The sequence below is a fragment of the Lonchura striata genome, chromosome 32 (assembly GCF_046129695.1).
Source record: "Lonchura striata isolate bLonStr1 chromosome 32, bLonStr1.mat, whole genome shotgun sequence".
Taxonomy (NCBI): Eukaryota; Metazoa; Chordata; class Aves; order Passeriformes; family Estrildidae; genus Lonchura; species Lonchura striata.
In genome coordinates this window covers 3,680,930-3,705,610 of record NC_134634.1, presented here as the reverse complement: position 1 = coordinate 3,705,610, position 24,681 = coordinate 3,680,930, and the positions used below count along the sequence as shown (strand labels likewise).

The window sequence follows — 24,681 nt, the reverse complement described above, 5'->3', positions numbered from 1 at the left end:
TAACCTTAAGCAGAGAGTGGAAGGTTTTAGAGCTCCCTAAAAAAATCCATGGCAAGCGTAAGGAATTCCTATTTCCTTGTGCCCAGGCAGCTTTACAGCTGGAGGCCGGGAATGCCGAGTTATTTCATTGCCCCAGGGGTTTGTGCTGTGCTGGCTCCCTCGGCGAGGGGAAGGTTCAGGGGGGCAGCGAGAGCCTCAGCCCCGCTGCCCCGGGGACAGCGCGGGGCTCTGCTGGCCGTTCCCATCCATTCCCCACGGCCTGGGATGCTCCAGGAACGGGATGGGAAGGGCCGGGGGGGTTCGGAGCTCTCCCCCTCCACGCCCCCCCTGCCCCCTTTTGCCCCTCACCTCCCACTGCGTCTCCTCCAGCGCCGGGGCGAAGCTGGTCTTCTCCTTCTCGTAGGACCTCAGCTTGGTCTCCAGCAGGTTCTGCTCCTTCATGAGCTTCTCCAGCTCCTCCCGCAGCTGCTGCTTCTCCTGCTGCAGCTGGAACACCTGCAGGTGCAGCACCTGCTGCGTCCGCTGCGTCTTCTGCGAGGTTTGCTTGAGCTTGCTGTTGCATTTCTGCTTCAGCCCCTCCAGCTCCTCCTTGCAGCGCCGCTGCTTCTCCTCGTAGGCCTGGCAGGAGCTGATTTCCTTCTCCTCGAAGCTCGACTGCAGCTCCTGCAGCTCGCCCTCCCTTTCCAGCAGCTTCTGCTCCAGCTCCTGGATGGTGGATTCATCCGTGGCGATGGGCGAGCGCAGGCAGGCGCTTTTCTCGGCGGCGGGGCGGTGCTGGGGGGCCTTGCCGGGGTTCAGGATCTTGTTGCCGCCGTCGGAGAAGGACATGGCCTTGAGGCTCATCATGTTGCTGTCCTGGATGACGGCGCACTGCAGGATGTTGTGGGCAGAGCCCCCGAAGCGGCTGATGGGGCCCATGGGGGTGACCAGGGGCTCCAGCTGGTAGCTGCTGCTGGTGCTGTGCGTGGGCAGGCTGGACATGGAGTTGCGGCCGGAGTCGGACAGGCCCCCCGAGCAGGGCAGCGGCCGCAGCTCCTGCTCCTTGCCCTTCTCCGGGGGGTGCAGCTGCTGGCCCAGGGGCCCCCCGCTCTCGGGCTTCGAGTGCAGGATGGCCCCGGGGCGCGGCAGCACCGGCTTGAAGGCCGTGGGACGAGGCAGCGGCTTCTCCCCGCCCTGCCGGGGAGAGCAGAGCCCGTCAGCACCGGGCCAGCCCCACGCGTGTCCTCCCGCCCCTTCTGCCCCCCGTGGGACAGCCCCGAGGGCTCGGGGGGGATGCTCGGGGTGGGGAGCAATTAAGGGATGCGAATCCCTCGGGCCGTGCTGCCGGTCCGAGCTCCCAGAAGCTGAGGGGGCACAGTGCCCCCGGCTGCCCCTGCTCGCCCTGAGCTTCCACGGACCGCGCCCAGCACAACCATGTCCTTCGCAACCATGCCCTTCCCCATTCCCCGCCACCCCTGCGCCTCTGATCAGACAAGCCTGGTGCCCTCCTTCGTGCCCCGACGGGCTTGGTGGAGAGCCGAGGAGCCCTCCCTGTCCAGAGCTAGATAAACCCCTGACCCTTCCTGTTTGCTGTATTTCCCCCTCTCTTCCCCCCGGACCTCATGGAATAAAGAAACAAGACACCCGCATCAGGGTGAGAGCCCCTTTTGAGTCTCTGCCCGTCTCCTGATGTTCCTCCCCTCAAAGCCTCGTATCTCTGGGCTAGCCTGATCATTTAGGGGCTGGGAGGGATAGCAGCATCCCCCGCGGTGGCACCTGCGGACGCTCTGGGGACAGAAGGGCTCCGCTGGGACATCCCCCCGCTCCCAGGGCCGCTTTTCCCCACTCACCACCTCCAGCTGGCCGGGGAAAGGCATCAGCTTCTGCGGCGTGGGCGCGCCGAAGTCCAGCGCGCTGGTCCCGGCGGGCGCGCCCCGCTCGCCGCCGCCCAGGGCGGTGTAGTCCGGCCGCTGCGAGCCGTGCGACTTCTGGCTGACCTTGATGTAGAAGAAATCCTCATTCTTGCTGCTCTTGGAGCCGGACTTGTGGCCGGAGTCCTGCGAGAAGCCGAAGCGGAGCAGCCCGTCCGAGTAGCGGTTGAGCTTTTTCAGGTGCGAGGACTTGCGGAGCTTGTACTGGGAGGCGCGGCAGTGCTTGCTGTGGAAGCCGTGGCCGGAGATGAGGCTGCTGACGCTGCCCATGCTGCTCCCGGCGCCCACCGATCATAGCAGAGCCCGCGGGGCGGCCGGGAGCGCCGAGCCTGGGGACACGGGGACGGCGTCAGCCGGGAGAAGCCACCGGGGCACGGTGGCAGAGCCGCCCGGTTTGGGGGCGTGAGGTGGGAACCGAGGGCAGCGACCGGGGGGACCTCGGCCCCGCGCCCAGCTCTGTGTGGCAGGGACGGGAGCCACGGAGCGGAGCCGGGGGCACGTCCCATCCCCACATTGCCACGGGACCAGCTGGGGCAGGCAAAGTTCTCTCCCTCTCAGGAATTTCATAGAGGAGCACAGAGAAATGAAACAGAAAACAATTTCTGTTTCTGCTCCTTGGTTTTCCCATGTGGAATGTGTTTGGAGGATTGTTTACCTGGGGTGATGCTTGGTTGGATTCTGGTGAGGATTGTTTGAGCCTGGTGGCCAATCCAATCCAATCCAATCCAATCCAATCCAATCCAATCCAACCCAATCCAACCCAATCCAATCCAATCCAACCCAACCCAACCCAACCCAATCCAACCCAACCCAACCCAACCCAATCCAACCCAACCCAATCCAACCCAATCCAACCCAACCCAATCCAATCCAATCCAATCCAACCCAACCCAACCCAACCCAATCCAATCCAACCCAATCCAATCCAACCCAATCCAATCCAACCCAACCCAACCCAATCCAATCCAATCCAATCCAATCCAATCCAACCCAATCCAATCCAATTGAATCCATAAATCCAATCCAATCCAATCCAATCCAATCCAACCCAACCCAATCCAACCCAATCCAACCCAATTCAATCCATAAATCCAATCCAACCCAACCCAATCCAATCCAATCCAATCCAATCCAATCCAACCCAATCCAATCCAATCCAACCCAATTGAATCCATAAATCCAATCCAATCCAACCCAATCCAATCCAATCCAATCCAATCCAATCCAACCCAACCCAATCCAACCCAATCCAACCCAATTCAATCCATAAATCCAATCCAACCCAACCCAATCCAATCCAATCCAATCCAATCCAACCCAATCCAATCCAATCCAACCCAATTGAATCCATAAATCCAATCCAATCCAATCCAATCCAATCCAACCCAATCCAATCCAATCCAATCCAATCCAACACAATCCAACCCAACCCAACCCAACCCAATCCAATCCAATCCAATCCAACCCACCTGGGGCTGGACTGCCCAGAGAGGGTCACAAGTTGTGCTGGAGTTAGAGTCAGAGAAAGTAGTATGTAGTTTTAGTATCCTATTTAGTATCCTATTAGTATATTAATGTATTTTAGCGTAGTTATAATAAAGAAATAATTCATCCTTCTGAATTGACTCAGACACGGTCATTTCTTCCCATTGGGTTCACCTGCATTTACAACGCAGCTGGGCACCAGGGAAAGGTTCTTCCCCTGCCCACGAGGGTGGTTGGGCACTGGCCAGGCTCCGGCTGGGAGTCTGTGCTTGGGAGATGCTGGATAATGCCAGAAAATGGCTTTAAATGGCTTTAATTTATTATTAATTAAAATGGTTTTTATTAAATATTTAATTAATTAAAAATGGCTTTTTCTCCATCCTGGATAAAGCCAGGAATGTTCTCTAAAAATGCCCGCAGGAGGAAAAGGGGTTTGTGGCGATTTTTAGGTGCCTGGCAGGTGGATTCCCAACCAGCCCCAGCATCTCCTGCCCGTTCCTGGACAGATCCCGGCTCCACAGCCTCTCCCGGATCCCTCTCCGCTCCCCAGCGCTCCTCTCACCCTGCCTGGAAAGGGGCTCCGCGAGCTTAATTAGCGTTAATGGCCCTCGAGGGGACGAGAGCCGAGTGCTGCCATCAGAGGCACGCGGGGCTCTCCGCTCATCCGCTTTGTTGTGAGGGCGAAAACAGAAATAAAATGAAACCCCGGCTCCTGGTGGCCTCTGCGACTCTCGGCTCTAATGGGTCCACCTCGATAATTAGCCGGGAGGAGGGCGAAGGAAGGTAAATAAAATGGTCGGGGTCCTGTTGGCACTGGAGGAGGGAGGGGAGGTTTCTGCTCCGTGCTGTGTTTGGAGCAGCTCAGCTCCCGCTGGGTGCTCCAGCCCTCTCCAGGGCTCCCCAGGCCGAGCTCCCGCGGTCCAAGCAGGAATTTGGGGGTTAAACTGGGGGTGGGAGAGGGTCGGGGGGTGGAGGGGGTGGGAGAGGGTCGGGGGGTGGAGGGGGTGGGAGAGGGTCGGGGGGTGGAAGGGGTGCACGAACGCGGTGCCAGGGCCTCGTCCCTGCCCCATCCTCAGTCCCAGAGCCCGGCCTCTGTTTCCCCACCCTTCTGTTCCCCCACTCCTCTTTTCCCACTCCTCCTTTCCCCTCCTCTCTTTTCCCATTCTCCTTTTCCCACTCCTCTTTAACCATTCCTTTTTTCCCCGTTCTCTCTCTTCCCACTCCTCTCTTTTCCCTCTCCTGCTTTTCCACTCCTATTTTCCCCATCTCTCTCTTTCCACTCCTCTTTAACCATTCCTTTCCCCCCCCTTATCTCCCACCCCTCTTTTCCCCCTCCTCTCTTTTCCCACTCCTGCTTTTCCACTCCTATTTTCCCCCCTTCTCTCGCTTCCCACTCCTCTTTAACCATTCCTTTCCCCCCCCCCTTATCTCCCCCCCTCTTTTCCCATTCCTCTCTTTTCCCCCTCCTCTCTTTTCCCACTCCTGTTTTTCCACTCCTATTTTCCCCATCTCTCTCTTCCCACTCCTCTCTTTTCCCACTCTTCCCACTCCTCTTTAACCATTCATTTCCCCCCCTTATCTTTCCCTCCATCTCTCTTTTCCCATTCCTCTCTTTTCTCATTTCTCTCTTTTCCCCTCCTCTCTTTTTCCATTCCTGTTTTTCCACTCCTATTTTCCCCTCTCTCTCTTCCCACTCTTCTTTAACCATTCCTTATTTTTCCCCCCTTATCTTTTCCCCCTCCTCTCTTTTCCCATTCTCTCTCTTCCCACTCCTCTCTTTTCCCACTCTTCCCACTCTTCTTTAACCATTCCTTATTTTTCCCCCTTACCTTTCCCCCCTCCTCTCTTTTCCCATTCCTCTCTTTTGCTCCACCTCTCTTTTCCCACTCCTCTCCTTTCCCACTCCTCTATTTCCCTCTTCTCTTTCCCCCCTTCTCCCATCCCTGCCTGCTCCCAGTCCCTCCCTTTATTTCTTTTCCTCTCGCCGTGCCCCGAGGACCGGGACGGACGAGGCAGCCCAGGGAGCAGAGTCCCCTCCTAATCCCCAAATCCATTTTTGGGACATCAGGGAAGCGAGAAAAGCCGGAGCGGCTGCCGGGACTCCGCTGATCCGGCGCAAGTTTGGGAAGACGAGGGGAGGGATCGCTGCGGGGGCCGCGATAATTGTGCCCACAACTGTCCCCACAACTGTCCTCACAAATGTCCCCAAATTGTCCCCACAACTGTCCCCACAACTGTCCCCACAACTGTCCCCAAATTGTCCCCACAACTGTCCCCACAATTGCCCCACAACTGTCCCCACAACTGTCCCCACAACTGTCCCCACAAGTGTTCCCACAACTGTCCCCAAATTGTCCCCACAACTGTCCCCACAACTGTCCCCAAATTGTCCCCACAACTGTCCACACAACTGTCCCCACAACTGTCCCCAAATTGTCCTCACAACTGTCCCCACAACTGTCCCCAAATTGTCCCCACAACTGTCCACACAACTGTCCCCACAACTGTCCCCAAATTGTCCCCACAACTGTCCCCACAACTGTCCCCAAATTGTCCCCACAACTGTCCACACAACTGTCCCCACAACTGTCCCCAAATTGTCCTCACAACTGTCCCCACAACTGTCCCCACAATTGCCCCACAACTGTCCCCAAATTGTCCCCACAATTGTCCCCACAACTGTCCCCACAACTGTCCCCACAACTGTCCCCACAACTGTCCCCAAATTGTCCTCACAATTGTCCCCACAACTGTCCCCACGACTGTGCCCACAACTGTCCCCACAACTGTCCCCAAATTGTCCCCACAACTGTCCACACAACTGTCCTCACAACTGTCCCCACAACTGTCCCCAAATTGTCCCCACAACTGTCCCCACAACTGTCCCCACAAGTGTTCCCACAACTGTCCCCAAATTGTCCCCACAACTGTCCCCACAACTGTCCCCACAACTGTCCCCAAATTGTCCCCACAACTGTCCCCACAACTGTCCCCAAATTGTCCTCACAACTGTCCCCACAACTGTCCCCACAATTGCCCCACAACTGTCCCCAAATTGTCCCCACAATTGTCCCCACAACTGTCCCCACAACTGTCCCCACAACTGTCCCCACAACTGTCCCCAAATTGTCCTCACAATTGTCCCCACAACTGTCCCCACGACTGTGCCCACAACTGTCCCCACAACTGTCCCCAAATTGTCCCCACAACTGTCCACACAACTGTCCTCACAACTGTCCCCACAACTGTCCCCAAATTGTCCCCACAACTGTCCCCACAACTGTCCCCACAAGTGTTCCCACAACTGTCCCCAAATTGTCCCCACAACTGTCCCCACAACTGTCCCCACAACTGTCCCCAAATTGTCCCCACAATTGCCCCACAATTGCCCCACACGTGGCAGTGCCTGTGGGGGTGGAAGGTGCTGTGACAATGCCACAGGTGCCACCTGCGACCGCAGCGTCCCCGAGCAGCTCAGCCCAGCCCAGCCCAGCCCAGCTCAGCCCAGCCCAGCTCAGCCCAGTTCAGCTCAGCCCAGCTCAGTTTTCAATCTCACAGGATGAATTACCAGCTCTGAGGGTTTGATATCAGTAATATTTAAGTGTGCAAAAGTGAAATTTTAGGATTCTAGATTTGGGGTCCAAAGGGGACAAGATGGAGGAAATTGGGTGTCTCTGATCTCTGTCCATGGAAAAGAATTTTCAACCTTACAAGATGAATTACCAGCTCTGAGGGTTTGGTATCAGTAATAATTGGTGTGGTACGGGTGCAAAAGTAAAATTTTAGGATTCTGGATGAGGGGTGCAAAGGGGACAAGCTGAGGAAATTGGGTGTGCCTTGTCCTTTTTCTCCTTCTTCATGCCCTCCATGTCTCACTGTGGTGTTGGCATTTTTCTGTTGGTTCAGGCTGGGGACACACTGTCCAACGGAGGTGACAGATATTGGCACGTTCTTGTAAATCCAGCCCAGGGAGTTTCTGGTATTGAATGTTTGTCACATCCCACTGAGGGCAGAGCCCCACACGCTGCCCTGCAGGACAGAGCTGGGCAGGGCAGCAGAACATGTGAGAGATCAACAGAATAAACAACCTGGAAACCAGCACAGACCAATTATGGCTTCTGCTTTGGCAGGGGGCTGACAGACAGAGACTTTTACAATCTCAGAATCATCAATACCACAGATTCCGACATTTGGGCACGTTTTTCTTCTTTTTCCGTCTAAAAAATGAGCGCTCTGGGAGCTGTGAGGGAGTTGGGACTCTCGGGAAGCAGAGGAAGGCTCTGGGTGATGGCAGAGGAGCCCAGAAAGGGTCAGAGCTGTCCCCGTCCGTGTTCGGCGCCTTCCGTGGTGCCGTGCAGGGAAACTGAGGCACGGCAGGGAGCCGGGGGGGTTCGCTGAGCCCCAAACCCCAGCAGGGCGAACATTGCCACGGGAGAACTGAGGGGAGACGCCGGGGTTGGGGATTCAGGGGGTGGGAGGTGGGAGCCGGGATCGCGGGAAGTGCAAAAAATAAAAGGAAAAACAGGAAATGGTCACGAGAGTGCAAAAAGTGAAACTGGGGGGGTGCACAGCTGGGAGTGCACAGCTGGAGAGGAGGAGCACAGCTGGAGAGGGGGAGCACAGCTGGAGAGGGGAGAACAGCTGGAGAGGGAGCACAGCTGGAGAGGAGCACAGCTGGAGAGGAGCACAGCTGGAGAGGAGCACAGCTGGAGAGGGAGCACAGCTGGAGAGGGAGCACAGGTGGAGAGGAGCACAGCTGGAGAGGGGAGCACAGCTGGAGAGGAGCACAGCTGGAGGGGAGGAGCACAGCTGGAGAGGAGCACAGCTGGAGGGGGGAGCACAGCTGGAGAGGAGCACAGCTGGAGAGGGGAGAACAGCTGGAGAGGAGAACAGCTGGAGAGGGGGAGAACAGCTGGAGAGGGAGCACAGCTGGAGAGGGGAGAACAGCTGGAGAGGGAGCACAGCTGGAGAAGGGAGAACAGCTGGAGAGAGGAGAACAGCTGGAGAGGGGGGGCACAGATGGAGAGGAGCACAGCTGGAGAGGGGAGAACAGCTGGAGAGGAGGAGCACAGCTGGAGAGGAGCACAGCTGGAGAGGAGCACAGCTGGAGAGGAGCACAGCTGGAGAGGAGGAGCACAGCTGGAGAGGAGCACAGCTGGAGAGGGAGCACAGCTGGAGAGGGAGCACAGCTGGAGAGGAGCACAGGTGGAGAGGGAGCACAGCTGGAGAGGAGCACAGCTGCAGAGGAGGAGCACAGCTGGAGAGGAGCACAGCTGGAGAGGGAGCACAGCTGGAGAGGAGGAGCACAGCTGGAGAGGAGCACAGCTGGAGAGGAGCACAGCTGGAGAGGAGGAGCACAGCTGGAGAGGGAGCACAGCTGGAGAGGAGGAGCACAGCTGGAGAGGAGCACAGCTGGAGCGCACCGCGTGCCTGAGGGCTGTGCACGGCCGGAGGTCCCCAGGCCGCAGGAGGAGAAGCAAAGGCCCTGGAGGTCGAGTCCGGGCTGGGAGCTGGGAGCCCCCGGCAGTGAGGGGAGCCCGGAGCCGCGGGGCGGTCCCGGTGTCCTCGGCGGGCCCCGCGCTGTCCCCGCCCAGCCCCGGAGGTGATTACCCCGATCAATTAGCGAGCCCCGAGCGGCCGGGAAGGAGCGCGCCCCTGTCGCTCCGCGCCTGCCCTGAGCCCCTCACGTCCCTTTTGTCGGCACCGCCGCGGTGGCAGCAGCGCGACCCCCGTGTCCCCTCCCCGAGCCGGTCCGTGACCCTGCCAGGGGCTCCCAGCTCCCCCCGGATCACGGAATCCGGACCGGTCACGGTGGGGCTCACCCGGAACAGTGCCCGGGGGTGTGGGGTGCTGGGGGGCAGAGCAGGTCACGGAGCAGGTCCGTGACCCTGCCAGGGGCTCCCAGCTGCCCCCGGATCACGGAATCCCGGACCGGTCACGGTGGGGCTCACCCGGAGCCGCGCCCGGGGGTGTGGGGTGCTGGGGGGCAGAGCAGGTCCGTGACCCTGCCAGGGGCTCCCAGCTCCCTCTGGATCACGGAATCCCGGACCGGTCACGGTGGGGCTCACCCAGAGGAGCACCCGGGGGTGTGGGGTGCTGGGGGGCAGAGCAGGTCCGTGACCCTGCCAGGGGCTCCCAACTCCCTCTGGATTAGGGAATCCCGGACCGGTCACGGTGGGGCTCACCCAGAGGAGCACCCGGGGGTGTGGGGTGCTGGGGGGCAGAGCAGGTCACGGAGCCGGTCCGTGATCCTGCCAGGGGCTCCCAGCTGCCCCCGGATCACGGAATCCCGGACCGGTCACGGTGGGGCTCACCCGGAGCAGCGCCCGGGGGCACACTGAGTGCCCGGGGGGTGCTGGGGGGCAGAGCAGGTTACGGAGCAGGTCCGTGACCCTGCCAGGGGCTCCCAGCTGCCCCCGGATCACGGAATCCGGACCGGTCACGGTGGGGCTCACCCGGAACCGCGCCCGGGGGCACACTGAGTGCCCGGGGGGTGCTGGGGGGCAGATCCCGAGCAGCAGCGCGGGCTGAGCCCCGCGATATGGGGGGGGACACGTGGATTCACCCACTCGGGCTTGTGCGGAGCGAGGGGGGATAAAATGAATGGCATCTCATCAGCGCAGTCGTGCTACCCCGCACGTGGGAGCGCCGCGCTGCCCTGCCTCCTTCCCCCCGGAGCTCAGCCCGATCTCCCTCGATCTCTTCTCGCTCAGCCTTTGGAGCTTCTCCCCGTGCCCCCCGCGCCTTCCCCCGGCAGGAGCCGCGGTTTCCCCGCGGTGCTGCCCCGCTCCCCGCCGATCCTGTTCTCCTCCCCTCCGCGATGCCAGCGCTTCCTCCTTCCCCGCCAGCTCCCGGCCCCCGCGTTTCCCCTCCCGGATCGTTTTCTTATTCATCCTCGCCGCGCAGATGCTCCCACACGTTTGGGGGTTTGTTGGGAGATGCAGGGGAGCGCGGAGCAGCTGCCGAGAGCCCCGGGGCTCCGCCTGAGCCTCGCTCCCTCCCCCGAGCGCTGCCAGGCGCCGTGCCCGTGTCCCACCCGGCCTTGGGGACACCGGGAACGTGGCCCTGGAGGGGCAGCCTGGGCATTTCCACGGCCAGAAGTGCTGCCCGGAGCATCTGAGCTGGGCTTTAGTGAAGGGAGCGGCTCAGCGCAGAGCTTGGAGCGGCACCAGACCCCGGCTGAGCCTGCAGCACCCCCAAACGCTGCTGAGCCCCCCTGGGCTGGGGACGCTGAGTGAGAGCATCTGCCCGGCTCAGCTCCGGCTCCTGCTGCTCTCCCTGCGCCCAGCTGGGGCTGGGCTCCCCAAAACCTGCTCCTTTTACTCCCCAAACCCTGCTCTTAGTCCTCCAAACCCTGCTCCTTTTACTCTCCAAACCCTGCTCCTTTTACTCCCCAAACCCTGCTCTTAGTCCTCCAAACCCTGCTCCTTTTACTCTCCAAACCCTGCTCTTAGTCCTCCAAACCCTGCTCCTTTTACTCTCCAAACCCTGCTCCTTTTACTCTCCAAACCCTGCTCTTTTAGCCCTCCAAACCCTGCTCCTTTTACTCTCCAAACCCTGCTCCTTTTACTCCCCAAACCCTGATGGTTTTACTCCCCAAACCCTGCTCTTTTAGCCCTCCAAACCCTGCTGGTTTTACTCTCCAAACCCTGCTGGTCTTACTCCCTAAACTGATTTTTACTCTCCAAACCCTGATCTTTGCTCTTCACTCTCCAAACCCTGCTCCTTTTGCTCCCCAAAATGATTTTTACTCTCCAAACCCTGCTGGGTTTACTCACCAAACTGAGTTTTACTCTCCAAATCCTACTGGATTTACTCTCCAAACCCTGCTGGTTTTGCTCCCCAAACTAATTTTTACTCTCCAAACCCTTCTGGTTCTACTCCCCAAACTGAATTTTACTCTCCAAACCCTGCTGGTTTCACTCTCCAAACCCTGCTGGATTTAATCCCCAAACTGATTTTTACTCTTCAAACCCTGCTGGTTTTACTCTCCAAACCCTGCTGGTTTTACTCTCCAAACCCTGCTGGTTTTACTCCCCAAACTGATTTTTTACTCTCCAAACCCTGCTGGTTTTGCTCCTGAGACTGATTTTTACTCTCCAAACCCTGCTGGATTTATTCTTCAAACCCTGCTGGTTTTACTCTCCAGACCCTGCTGGTTTTACTCTTCAAATCCTGCTGATTTTCCTCCCCAAACTGACTTTTCCTCGCCAAACCCTGCCGGTTTTCCTCCCCAAACCCTGCCGGTTTTGCTCCCCAAACTGATTTTTCCTCCCCAAACCCTGCCGGTTTTCCTCCCCAAACTGATTTTTGCCCCCCAAACCCTGTCGGTTTTCCTCCCCAAACTGATTTTTCCTCCCCAAACTGATTTTTGCTCCCCAAACCCTGCCGGTTTTGCTCCCCAGAGTGATTTTTGCCCCCCAAACCCTGCTGATTTTCCTCCCCAAACTGATTTTTCCTCCCCAAACCCTGCCGGTTTTCCTCCCCAGAGTGATTTTTGCCCCCCAAACGCTGCCGGTTTTCCTCCCCAAACTGATTTTTCCTCCCCAAACCCTGCCGGTTTTGCTCCCCAGAGTGATTTTTGCCCCCAAACCCTGCCGGTTTTCCTTCCCAGAGTGATTTTTGCCCCCAAACCCTGCCGGTTTTCCTTCCCAGAGTGATTTTTGCCCCCCAAACCCTGCCGGTTTTCCTCCCCAGAGTGATTTTTCCTCCCCAAACCCTGCCGGTTTTCCTCCCCAAACCCTGCCGGTTTTCCTCCCCAGAGTGATTTTTCCTCCCCAAACCCTGCCGGTTTTCCTCCCCAAACTGACTTTTCCTCCCCAAACCGTGCCAGTTTTGCTCCCCAGAGTGATTTTTGCCCCAAACCCTGCCGGTTTTCCTCCCCAAACGCTGCCGGTTTTGCTCCCCAGAGTGATTTTTGCCCCCAAACCCTGCCGGTTTTGCTCCCCAGTGATTTTTGCCCCCCAAACCCTGCCGGTTTTCCTCCCCAGAGTGATTTTTCCTCCCCAAACGCTGCCGGTTTTGCTCCCCAGTGATTTTTGCCCCAAACCCTGCCGGTTTTCCTCCCCAGAGTGATTTTTCCTCCCCAAACGCTGCCGGTTTTCCTTCCCAGAGTGATTTTTGCCCCAAACCCTGCCGGTTTTCCTCCCCAAACGCTGCCGGTTTTGCTCCCCAGAGTGATTTTTGCCCCCAAACCCCTCTCTCTTCTCTCCCCGAGCTCCCTCCCGGCCGAGCCCCGGGCCGTGCCCGAGTCCCGCCCGGCGCTGCCGGGGCTGAGCCCGGCCCGGCTCGGCCCGGCTCGGCCCGGCCGCGCTCCTTCGAGCCTCGGGGCCCGCGACAAGGTTTTCATTCGGTGCCACCGTTGTCGCCGCTGCCCCGGCGACATCCCGCGCTGCGCTTGGTCGCGGGCCGGCACAAAGCGCTGCCCGCCCCGATTTGCCTTTGGAGGGCTTGGGACACGCGTGGGGAAGGAGCCGGCGTCGTGGTCTGCCCGCGAGCGGGGCGCGGGTGGAGGTGCGAGTGCTCAAAAGTTAAAGAAAAAAAAGAAAAAAAAACAACCAAAAGCACAAAACAAAACAAACAAACAAACAAACAAACAAAAAACAAACAAAAAAAAAAAAAAAAAAAAAAAAACAAAAAAAACAAAACAAAAAAAAAAAAAAAAAAAAAAAACAAAAAAAAAAAGAAAAAAAAAAACAAAAACAAAACAAACAAAAAAAACTAAACAAAAGAAAAAAAGGCAAAAAAAAAGGCAAAAAAGGGAAAAAAAAGAGAAAAAAGAAGTAAAAAAAAAGGGGGGGGAAAGGGGAAAAAGGGGGAGAATGAAAAAAAAAAGGCAAAAAAAAGGCAAAAAAGGGAAAAAATAAGGAGGAAAAAATAAAAAAAAAGGGGGGAAAGGCGGAAAAAAACGGAAAAAAGGGGGGAAATAGGCAAAAAAAAGGGGGGAAGGGGGAAAAGGAAACAAAGGAGGAAAATATGAAAAAAAAAGGCAAAAAGAAGGGAAAAAAAGTCAAAAAGAAGGGGGGAAAAAAGAAAAAAAGTCAAATAGAAAGGGGGAGAAGGGGCAATAAAAGGGGGAAATGCAAAAAAAAAAAAAGGGGGGGGGGGAAATGAAAAATGCAACAGGAAACAAAAAGCGGGGGAAGAAAAGGAAAAAAAAAAAAAAAGCAATTTGCATCGCACCAGTTCCTGCGGCGGGACGGTGGCTCAGGCCGAGGCCACTTAGGAAGGCAAAAATCACCGCGGAACTCCGCGGCCGCGCAGGGGGCGCGGAGCCGGGGCGGGGCGGGGGGCACGGGGGGCTCCGCGGCCAGCGGCGGCTCCGGGGGTCCGCCCCAGGCTGTCCCAGAAATGATCAAACCTCCCTTCAGGCAGCAGCTGCCTTGCTGCTGCCGCGGGGGGATAAACGGGATATTCCAGCCCAGCAGGACAAGTCCTGGCTGTGAGGAAGAGGAGGAAGAAGAGGAAGGTGTGGCTGGGGAAAGGGGCAGGTGAAGATCCAGGCAGCGCCAGAATCCCCTGGGATGGAGCCGCCGGGATCCTGCAGGGAGTCAGAGCCCTCGGGAAAGCCGGGCTGAGGAGAGGCCTGGGCTGGGAGCGGCTGGAAAAGGTTCTGCCCCAAAAGGGCCGCGGGCACTGCCCAGGGGATGGGCACGGCCCCGAGGCGGCGCCGGGATGGGATTGTCGGGGTGTCAGTGCAGGGCTGGACTCTGATCCCGTGGGATCGGGGTGACTCTGATCCCTGTGGGATCGGGGTGACTCTGATCCCTGTGGGATCGGGGTTGGGATCAGGGCTGGACTCTGATCCTGTGGGATCAGGGTTGGGCAGGGATCAGGGTGACTCTGATCCTGTGGGATCAGGGCTGGACTCTGATCCCGTGGGATCGAGGCTGGGATCAGGGTGACTCTGATCCTGTGGGATCAGGGCTGGACTCTGATCCCGTGGGATCGGGGCTGGGATCAGGGTGACTCTGATCCTGTGGGATCGGGGCTGGGGACATTGATCCCTGTGGGATCGGGGCTGGGGACTCTGATCCCTGTGGGATCAGGGTGACTCTGATCCCTGTGGGATCGGGGTTGGGGACTCTGATCCCTGTGGGATCGGGGTTGGGATCAGGGCTGGGGACTCTGATCCCGTGGGATCAGGGTGACTCTGATCCCTGTGGGATCGGGGCTGGGATCAGGGCTGGACTCTGATCCCGTGGGATCGGGGCTGGGATCAGGGTGACTCTGATCCCTGTGGGATCGGGGTTGGGATCAGGGCTGGACTCTGATCCCATGGGATCGGGGCTGGGATCAGGGCTGGACTCTGATCCTGTGGGGTCGGGGCTGGGATCAGGGCTGGGGACTCTGATCCCTGTGGGATCGGGGTTGGGACCAGGGTGACTCTGATCCTTGTGGGATCGGGGTTGGGATCAGGGCTGGGGACTGTGATCCTGTGGGATCGGGGCTGGGATCAGGGCTGGACTCTGATCCTGTGGGATCAGGGTGACTGATCCTGTGGGATCGGGGCTGGGATCAGGGCTGGACTCTGATCCTGCGGGATCGGGGTTGGGATCAGGGTTGGGGACTCTGACCCCTGTGGGATCGGGGCTGGGGACTCTGATCCCTGTGGGATCACGGCTGGGATCAGGGCTGGACTCTGATCCCTGTGGGATTCTGATCCCTGTGGGATCGGGGCTGGGATCAGGGCTGGGACTCTGATCCCTGTGGGATTCTGACCCCTGTGGGATCAGGGCTGGACTCTGATCCTGTGGGATCAGGGCTGGACTCTGATCCCTGTGGGATTCTGATCCCTGTGGGATCAGGGTTGGGGCTCTGATCCCCGTGGGCCCCTCCCAGCTCAGGACGTTCGGTGATCCCGAAAGAACCGGGTTGCCAGCAGATGGTGAGCGACGAGGAACTGAACATTCCCACCTCCCGCCTGCCAGCCTGGAACCGCGTCCCCAAAAGTCATTTTGGGAATCTGCCTCTCCCAGGCTGGCCCTGGAGCTGCCCCTGAGCGAGGAGGGATTTCTGGAGGCCAAACCCCCCGGCTGTCCCCTCGGAGGTGCAGTTTGGGAGCTGCAGGGCCCAGAAAATCGGGGAGCTGGGCTGGACACGGCCCCGGCCCCGGCTCCAGCTGCCCCGCGGGGTGGGTGCTCCCTCCTGGGTGCAGAACAGCCTGGCAACACCCCAGGAGCTTGGAGACCCCTGCTCTACCCCCCTGCGGGGTCTCCAGCTCTTCTCCATCCTCCCAACACCAACATTTGTGTGAACAACGCTCAGCCCTGCCTGTGACAGCAGAACCCCAATTCCTCCTCCCGTTTTTTGGGGGGTTAAATCCACTCCGAGCCCCCCAGCTGGCTCCACCAGAGCCTCGCGGTGCCACCCAGCGCTGCCCAGCTCGGTCCCCGCTGCTTCGGGGGCTCAGTGATTCACAGAGCACCCACACGAGCCGCGTCAGTCATGCTCGGCTACAAAGGGAACGCGTGTGAGACACCGTTAAATATTCCTGGGGCGGAGAGAAAGATCCTTTCAGCTCCCGTAATTCCTCCCAGCATCTGGCTTTTCGCGCTAATGAGCGACTGAGACGGCAATTAGAGCCCTGCTAATTGGCAAGGCAGAAACGCCCGCTGCCTGCTCTGCTTTGGGGACACCTGAAGGGTGACAGCGGCGCCGAGTCCAGCCCGGGGGATTCGCCCCCTCCCGTGCCAGGCGCCCTCGAGCCGTGGCCAGCAGCCACAGCGCCAAATTTGGGACAATTTGGCCTCCCGGGGATGCTGTGGGGGACAGGGGCTCCTGTCCCCAGAGGGGACACCTCGCCTGAGGTGCCATCCCTGCAGGTGTGGGGCGGCCCCTCCTGCCCGCCCCCCCGCGCGGGGTTGGGGGGATATTTTGGGGTATTTTGGGATACTTTGGGAGCCGTCTGGGGCTGGCAGGTGGTGCCGGGGCGGTGGCAGCTGAGCCCGGCTTTCTCTCGGGAGCCGCCAGGCCCTGCTCGCGCTTCCCTTCCCGAGCCTGCCCCGCGCAATCTGCGCGCTGGGAGCCGACATTCCCGGCAGCATTCCCGGCCCCATCCCGGCTCCATCCCGGCTCCATCCCGGCTCCATCCCCGGCTCCATCCCCGGCTCCATCCCGGCTCCATCCCGGCTCCATCCCCGGCTCCATCCCGGCTCCATCCCGGTTCCATCGCGACCCCATCCCTGGTCCATCCCCGGCTCCATCCCCGGCTCCATTCCCGGCTCCATCCCCGGCTCCATCCCCGGCTCCATCCCGGTTCCATCCCGGCCCCATCCCGGCTCCATCCCCGGCTCCATTCCCGGCTCCATCCCCGGCTCCATCCCGGCTCCATTTCCTGGCTCCATCCCGGCTCCATCCCTTCTCCATTCCCCGGCTCCATTCCCCTTCTCCATCCCGGCTCCATCCCGGTTCCATCGCGGCCCCATCCCTGGTCCATCCCCGGTTCCATTCCCGGCTCCATCCCGGCTCCATCCCCGGCTCCATCCCCGGCTCCATCCCGGTTCCATCCCGGCCCCATTCCGGCTCCATTTCCTGGCTCCATCCCGGTTCCATCCCGGCCCCATCCCTGGTCCATCCCCGGTTCCATCCCGGCTCCATCCCTTCTCCATCCCTTCTCCATCCCCGGCTCCATCCCTTCTCCATCCCTTCTCCATCCCTTCTCCATCCCTGCTCCATCCCCGGCCCCATCCCTGCCCCATCCCGGCTCCATCCCGGGAGGCTCGGGATGGATCCCTGAATGGATCCCTGAATCCCTGCCCGCCGGGGCTGGGGTCCCGCAGCCTCCCGCGGGTTCTGCCTGCTGGGAAGGCTTTGTCTGCACGCCTAAAAATAGCAGGAACTCGGTGTAACTCAACGCGAGCCCGAAATATTTCTCCTCCCGGCTTTCCGCTTCCACGGGCTGCTCACGCGGCTCCAGCCCTGAATTATCTCAATTATGGATAAAAGCGGGGTGAGGGACACCAAACCCATCTCCCTCAGCGTGCAACGAGCTGCTGGCACCGAGGGCTCCTTCCACGAGGCACCGAGCTCCCCAAAACCTGCCGGAAACACCTGGGCCGAGGCTCTTTGTGCCGCACAACTCCCCCGGGCACAGGAGGGGAGCAGCATCCTCTCCATGTACAGGCAAAATTTAGCAGCGGTGCTCAGGCTGCCATGGAGACCGGGCTGTGTTTGCAATCTCCGCGCCTTTTATTGTCTCTCCCCCCCTCTGCCGAGCGGCTGAAAAGCAGCCAGGAGCGGCAGGGCTGGCATTGCCTCGCTGGCATCGCCCCCCTGGCACTGCCCCCCTGCTCCTGGTGGCCGCAGCGGCCAGCCCACCACCCCTGGGTGCCCCCTCTGCTCCTTCAGCGCCTCAGGGCTACTTGGGGCACCTCCTGGCCTCTCTGGGGAGCAGAAAGCAAATTTGGGCTCAGATGGGCACCGGGAGGGGCACGGGGCCACCCTCTGCTGTCCCCTCCTCCCTGCGCCCTGGGGACGGCCAGGAAGGGGGACAAGGGTTGGAATTGGGCTGGTTTGGGGTTTTTTCCTTCAGCCAAGGGCTGGACACTGCCTGAGAAACAGGAGGGGCAGTCACTGAAACCCCCAAATCTGTGCCCCAGCCTGAGGAGACTGTGAGAGGCAGAGGGAAAACCTCTCCCAGGCAGGGCCTAAAGACCCTCCTCAAACGAAACCCGTGCCAGGTCCAGGCTGGGCTTTGCTGTGATTCCTCCTGTGCTGCCCTTCCCCATCTGTGGCACCACTTACACCCGGCTCGTCTAAATTTGGGGATTTTTGTCCCCAGCCTGGCACTCAGAGCTGAGGAAAGGCAACTTGTGCTCCTTGAGGAGCAGCCAAGCTGGGTCCTGGCTGTGAGGAGCATCTGCTGCCGCTGTCTCCTCATCCCCAGCTCCTCTCCTCTTCCCAGAGTGTCACATCCCATCCCAATGCTCCAATGCAGCAGCAGAAGTGGGGAAAAAAAAAAAAGGCAAATTCAGCTCTCACTTCCCATTTTCCTCTTCCTCTCCTTTCCAGACTTGGCCCGTGGTGAAATCCACCCCTTTAATGCCTGGCTGCCAAATAGAGCAGCTCTCCCAACAGGGAAATGTGCATCAAAGTTGCAGGGAATATTTAATTAACCTTTAAAGGAGCTCTTCCCTACGTGGCTCACGGAGATGTCACCGAGTTGTTCCGAAAATCGGGAGGAGCAGGAGGAGACGGCTGCTGGAAAAAGGGGCAGGTAAAGATCCCGATGTTCCTGGATCCCGAGCTGGAACCCCTGATCCTGCCTTGGGCAAGGGGCCAAATGCACAGCCCTGCATGCAGGAGAGCTCCAAGGGGACACCTCGGGATGGCAGCCGGGATTTTTGGGAGGTTTTCCCTTCCCAGGATCTCCCAGCTCTGTCCTCTCCCTCTCCCAGGCCTCGGAGGATCCTCTCTCCTCCCAAAGGCAGAGCTCGGGGATGAAGCTCTCTCAAAAATGATAAAAACTCCTTTCAGGCAGGAGCTGCCTTGGCCGAGGCCTGCTGCTGCCATGGGGGGAAAACGGGAATATTTCAGCCCAGCAGGACGAGTCCTGGCTGTGAGGAAGAGGAGGGAGAGGAGGAAGAGGAGGAAGGTCTGGCTGGGAACGCTGCACGTTTGCCGCTGCAGCAACCCCAGCGCTGCTCCTTCCGCAGGGTTTGGCTCCTCAAATCCAGGGAACTCAGAGCTTCCCACAAAAATCCCGGGAACTGCTCGGCCCTGCTGCTCGCACGGGCTTCTCCCAGCCCAGGGAGCGGCACAAAAGCCCGGCTTGCGGCAAGGAAAGCCTCGGTGGATGAGCCACGTGCCGGATCTTTGTGCATTCCCTGCTATTTTTAACTAATCCCGAATGGAAACCCTGCTCGGGGCTCCTGCCTTGCTCCTTCCCTGCTGCTCTGCAGCTCCTGGAAAAATCCCCCCAAGGGCAGCTGGCCAGCGTGGAACACCGAATAAATCAGGCAGGGGGTGGATTTGGGGCCTCCCAGGAGAGAGGGATATTTATAAAGACGCCAGGCAGTGGTCAGGGGGGGCCAGGAAAAATCCCTTCCAGATTTCCTGCGGGGGCTGAGCTTTCCCTGAGCCCTGCAGGATGAAGGTGCCACACGGAGCCATGCGGGGCCAGAGCCGTGTCTGTGCCAGGCTGGGCTGCTCCGGGAGCAGCTTCAGGAGCGGTTTCGCAGCAGGTTTCGCAGCAGGTTTCGCAGCAGCTCCCGGAATAGCTGCAGTGCTACTACGGTTTCACACTTGGCCACGCAGCGCAGGCACCCAGCTCTGCCGGCGGCCCCGGGTGACTCGGTGTCCCGGGAAGGGACCCTGGAGCTCGGCTCTGGCTCTCAGGGATTTTTGGGGATGCTCCCAAGGATCAGATTCCCGCCCCAGCCCCGGCCGGGCCCTGCTGCTGTGCACTGCCCATCTCTACGTGCCGAGGATGCCTCACCTGAGCCTCACCTGAGCCTCACCTGAGCCTCACCTGAGCCTCACCTGAGCATGACCGGACCTGCCCGCTGCGGGCAGAGCCTTTCCCAGAGAGCGGAGAGAGGGATTTGGGGCCGAGGAGAGAGCGCGGGCTGCAGGAGGAGGGGCGGCCCCTGGGGCGGATCCCTGGACAGATCCTGGGACAGATCCCTGGGACAGCCCCTGGGACAGATCCCTGGGACAGCCCCTGGGGCAGATCCCTGGGACAGATCCCTGGGGCAGCCCATGGGGCAGATCCCTGGGACAGATCCCTGGGACAGATGCCCGAGGCAGATCCCTGGGACAGATCCCTGGGGCAGATCCCTGGGGCAGATCCCTGGGGTAGATCCTGGGGCAGATCCCTGGGGCGGCCCCTGGGGCGGATCCCTGGGCAGATCCTGGGACAGATCCCTGGGGCAGATCCCTGGGACAGATCCCTGGGGCAGATCCGTGGGGCAGATCCCTGGGGCAGATCCCTGGGACAGCCCCTGGGGCAGATCCCTGGGGCAGATCCCTGGGACAGATCCCTGGGGCAGACCCTGGGGCAGATCCCTGGGGCAGATCCCTGGGGTAGATCCCTGGGGTAGATCCTGGGGCAGATCTCTGGGGCAGATCCCTGGGGCAGACCCTGGGGCAGATCCCTGGGGTAGATCCTGGGGCAGATCCCTGGGGCAGCCCCTGGGGTGGATCCCTGAGATGGATCCCTGGGGCAGATCCCTGGGGCAGATCCCTGGACAGATCCCTGGGACGGATCCCTGGGCAGATCCCTGGGGCAGATCCCTGGACAGATCCCTGGGGCAGATCCCTGGACAGATCCCTGGGACGGATCCCTGGGCAGATCCCTGAGGAAGATCCCTGGGGCAGATCCCTGGGGCAGATCCCTGTCCCCTCCAGAGCGGAGCATCTCCCGCTGCCCCTCCTGCCCTGGGCACGGGAGCGCAGCCCTGGCAGTGCCCGCGGCCGGAGGGTTCTGCCGGGGCTGTTCCGCGGGGTGCGGGGCTGCTCTGCAGGGTGCGGGGCTGCTCCGCGGGGTGCGGGGCTGTTCCTCGGGGTGCGGGGCTGCTCCGCGGGGTGCGGGGCTGCTCCGCGGGGTGCGGGGCTGTTCCTCGGGGTGCGGGGCTGCTCCGCGGGGTGCGGGGCTGTTCCTCGGGGTGCGGGGCTGTTCCTCGGGGTGCGGGGCTGTTCTGCGGGGTGCGGGGCTGCTCCGCGGGGTGCGGGGCTGCTCTGCAGGGTGCGGGGCTGCTCCGCAGGGTGCGGGGCTGCTCCGTGGGGTGCGGGGCTGTTCTGCGGGGTGCGGGGCTGCTCCGCGGGGTGCGGGGCTGTTCCTCGGGGTGCGGGGCTGCTCCGCGGGGTGCGGGGCTGTTCCTCGGGGTGCGGGGCTGTTCTGCGGGGTGCGGGGCTGCTCCGCGGGGTGCGGGGCTGCTCCGCGGGGTGCGGGGCTGCTCTGCAGCTCTCGTTCTGCTGCCGGAGCTCGCCTGCCTTCGCCTCCCCCCTCGGCAGCGCTGCCTGCCAGGAGCGGTGACTAACGGGTGGGAGGGACGGAGCGGCTCCGGGCCGATCCCGCAGCCCCGCCGGGCCTGGGGGGCTCGGCCGGGCTCAGCCGGGGGCTCCGGGGGTCCCGCAGCGAGGGCCGGGAGCATCCCCGGAGCCGCGGTTCTGTGCGCTTTTTTGGCGCTTTTGCAGCTGCCATTAATTGCCCCCAACGCCGATTGCGAGGATCTCGCACTTCCAGCTCTTTGTGCCGCTCATTAATGACCCTGGTAATTAATGGCCTGGGCGGAGCGGCGCTGCAGCCGCGGGAAAAACGGGCTGGGGGCGCGGGGGTGAGCTGGACACACGGAAGGGACAGTGTGACACTGGAAAAGCCTGGCTGGGGACAGTGTGACACTGGAAAAGCCTGGCTGGGGACAGTGTGACACTGGAAGAGCCTGGCTGGGGGCACGGGGACACACACAGGGCACAGTGTGACACTGGAAGAGCCTGGCTGGGCACAGTGTGACACTGGAAAAGCCTGGCTGGGGGCACGGGGACACACACAGGGCACAGTGTGACACTGGAAGAGCCTGACTGGGGGCACGGGGACACACTCAGGGCACAGTGTGACACTGGAAAAGCCTGGCTGGGGACAGTGTGACACTGGAACAGCCTGGCTGGGGACACGGGGACACTGGAACAGCCTGGCTGGGGCCACAGAGCTGAGCTGGACACACGCAGGGGACAGGGTGTGACACTGTGCGAGGCTGGGCTGGACAGGAATCCCTGGCGGAGCTTCCCAGGGAAGGTAAATCGGTGTCCGGTTGATGGTGGGGGAGTTTTTTTCCCCACTCGTTTTCCCCTCGCTGCAGCCTCCGGCGCAGGGCAGGAGCTCTGGGGAGGATTTTTGTTTCTCCTGTGGAAACGCACGGGCCTGTTCCCAAAAATGAGGCCAGCGCTGGTCCCTCCTGGCTCCCCGAGGCGCATGGACCCCACTGTGAGCACAGGACAGAGACAGAAACCCCTCAGGCCAAGGGGGTGCCCACGGGGGGCTGGTGGCACCAGGGGACAGCAGGACACCGAGCCCTGCTCCCCGGGTGACAGGGATGCACAGGAGGGACGCAGCCGGGACCGAGGGATGGGAGCACATCCCTGGGGTAGGGGGGGATCAGCACTGGGGGTCCCGCAGCACCTCGGGTCCTCCTGTGGGTGTGGGACCCTCCTGCCAGGCGCGGGGGGGACCTGCCCCGTGGGAGGGACCCCTGAAGCAGGAGGGGGAGCCCAGGACCCTCGGGGGATGTCACGGCGCAAACAGAGCTCAGGTGGCTCAGCAAGGACGGGAATGTCGCGTGCCAGGACGGGAATGTCGCGAGCCAGGACGGGAATGTCGCTGCCAGGACCCGTCCCCGTGCTCGGCCCCGCCGTGCAGCACCGGATCTGCCCCCGAGCACTCGGTGTCACCGGCGGAGCGCTGACAGCCCGGCGCTGCCTCTGCCCGTGGCAGCTCTCCAGCGCCGCTTTTCCAGGCGAGATTAATCCCCGGTTTTCCAGGAGCTGCGCGGCCTCCGGGCAGCTCCGAGCTCCCTCGCACGCCTTCCCCGGGCTGCAGAAGCCGGCCCGGAGCGGGGCCAGCCCCTCGTGGCCCCGGGGAAAGCCGGAGCCCTTGCAGAGGCGGCGGGCCGGGGCTGCCGCATCCCTCCCGGTGCGGTCGGCGTTTCCCCCCCGCGCTCCTTCCTCCCCTCCCACGCACCCGGCGCTGCCCGCGCAGCTCCAGCGGCGCAGAATTCCTGCAGGAGCAGGCAGCCCCTCGCCGGGATGGCTCCGAGCTGATGACAACAAACCAAAGGCATCCGCTCCTTCCCTTCCTTCCCCTCCCGGCCGGGCAGCGCGGGGCTCTGTAACCCGAGGCAGCCCGCACCGAGGTGCTGAACAGGCAGAATTTTCTCGCTGCCGTGTGAAAAGAAGTTTTCCAGACTTCAGAGGGAAGCGAAAAGCCAGAGCCGAGCCCCCGGGGGAGCCGCGGGCGGCTCCGAGCGGCCAGAGGGATGGGAGCCGGCAAAGGGGGCGAGTCCAGCCGCTCTGCCGGGGCGATCCCGACCCTTTGTGAGCGGCCCGAGCCCGGTCCCCGAGCCCCGAGCCCGGTCCCCGCGGTGCCGGGCCGGGGGAGGGCCGGTGAGGGGCACCCCCGGGGCCGCTGTGCCCGGCGGGGGGGTCACCCCGAAACCATCGCACTGTGGGGAGCCCCGACCGAGCGTCTCAGCCCCTCCGGGTCCCCTGGGTGTCCCGTCAGTGTCCCCGCAGCTCCCCGGGCAGCGTCCCCCGGCGCCTCCAGCGCTTCCCCCGCGCGTCCCCGCCGTGGCCCTGCCCGGAGCCCCCCGGGCACGGCCCCCCGCTGTCCCCCCGTGCCCACCTCGGGTGGCCGCTGGCTCCTCGGCGCGGCGCGGGGCTCCGCGGGGCTCCGGGAGCCGGCCCGGCCGCAGCATCCCCGGCGCGGCGGCGGAGGAGGAGCCTGGACCCCGCGCACCGGGCCCGCCCCGGCGCAGCCCCCGGCTTTGTGCGCCGGCCCCCGGCCCCTCCTCCGCGCCCCCCGCCCCTCCTCCGCGCCCCGGGCCGCGGCTGGGCCGGGAGCGCGGATTTCTGCTCGGATGCGGAGGGAGAGGGGCCCGCGGGCGGGTCCGGGCTCCGGCGGCGCCGGGGAAGCGCTGCGGGAATGGAGCCGAGGCCCGGGGGAGCCGCCGGGAGCCGGGAAAGGTCCGGGCTGAAGTTCCTGTTCTGCCTGATTCGCAGCGAGGACTTTGAGCAGAGGCTCCAAAATCCCGGGCTGGGCTGTGCTCACGCCACAGCCGCTCCCGGTGGCACCACCGGGGACACGATCCCCGGGCCTCCGACCCGCGGCAACCCGCTCGGGGGGCTGGAGCTGCTGCTCCAAGGGGGACCTGGCCCCTCCTGGGCTCGCTGGAGGGCGAGGGACGCTCTAAAGGAAAACCCCGAAGGTCTCTGCTCAATCCCTTGGGGCTGGGCCCCGATTTCTGTCGCCCAAGCGGGTTGTGCCGCAGGTGAGGTCTGTCCCGTTCCTGGTTTTCCAGGCTCCGTGTCCTTCCCGTTGCTCGCTGGCAGCCTGGAGCGGGGCTGGAGGTGCAGCGACATCGCCACGTCCCTTCCGTCCCTGCCCACCGGCCCTGGGTGGGGGTGTTCGCCTCCTCCCCCTCACCTGGGGAGCCGCTCCCTGCCCGGACTTTTCCTGCCCGGAATTTTCCTACCCGGACTTTTCCTGCCCGGAGTTTTCCGCCTGCCCCGGGGCCGGGGCGCTGACGCAGCGCTCAGGAATCCGCCGGGCAGCTGGCGGCACATCTGGGCT

The 24,681-nt window shown here is 61.7% G+C and overlaps 1 protein-coding gene across 1 annotated transcript in view; it reads right to left on the bottom strand.

Annotated features, from left to right (window-relative positions):
* LZTS1 (leucine zipper tumor suppressor 1) overlaps positions 1-23,811 on the bottom strand; it is a 28,665-nt gene extending 4,854 nt beyond the window's left edge. The window contains exons 1-3 of the mRNA XM_021543065.3: positions 23,734-23,811; positions 1,830-2,239; positions 349-1,173 (exon numbers count right to left, since the gene is read on the bottom strand). Coding sequence (XP_021398740.2) covers positions 349-1,173; positions 1,830-2,180 — 1,176 coding nt within the window. The 5' untranslated portion in view covers positions 2,181-2,239; positions 23,734-23,811. The remainder of the gene's footprint in view (positions 1-348; positions 1,174-1,829; positions 2,240-23,733) is intronic.
* Positions 23,812-24,681: the final 870 nt, after the last annotated feature.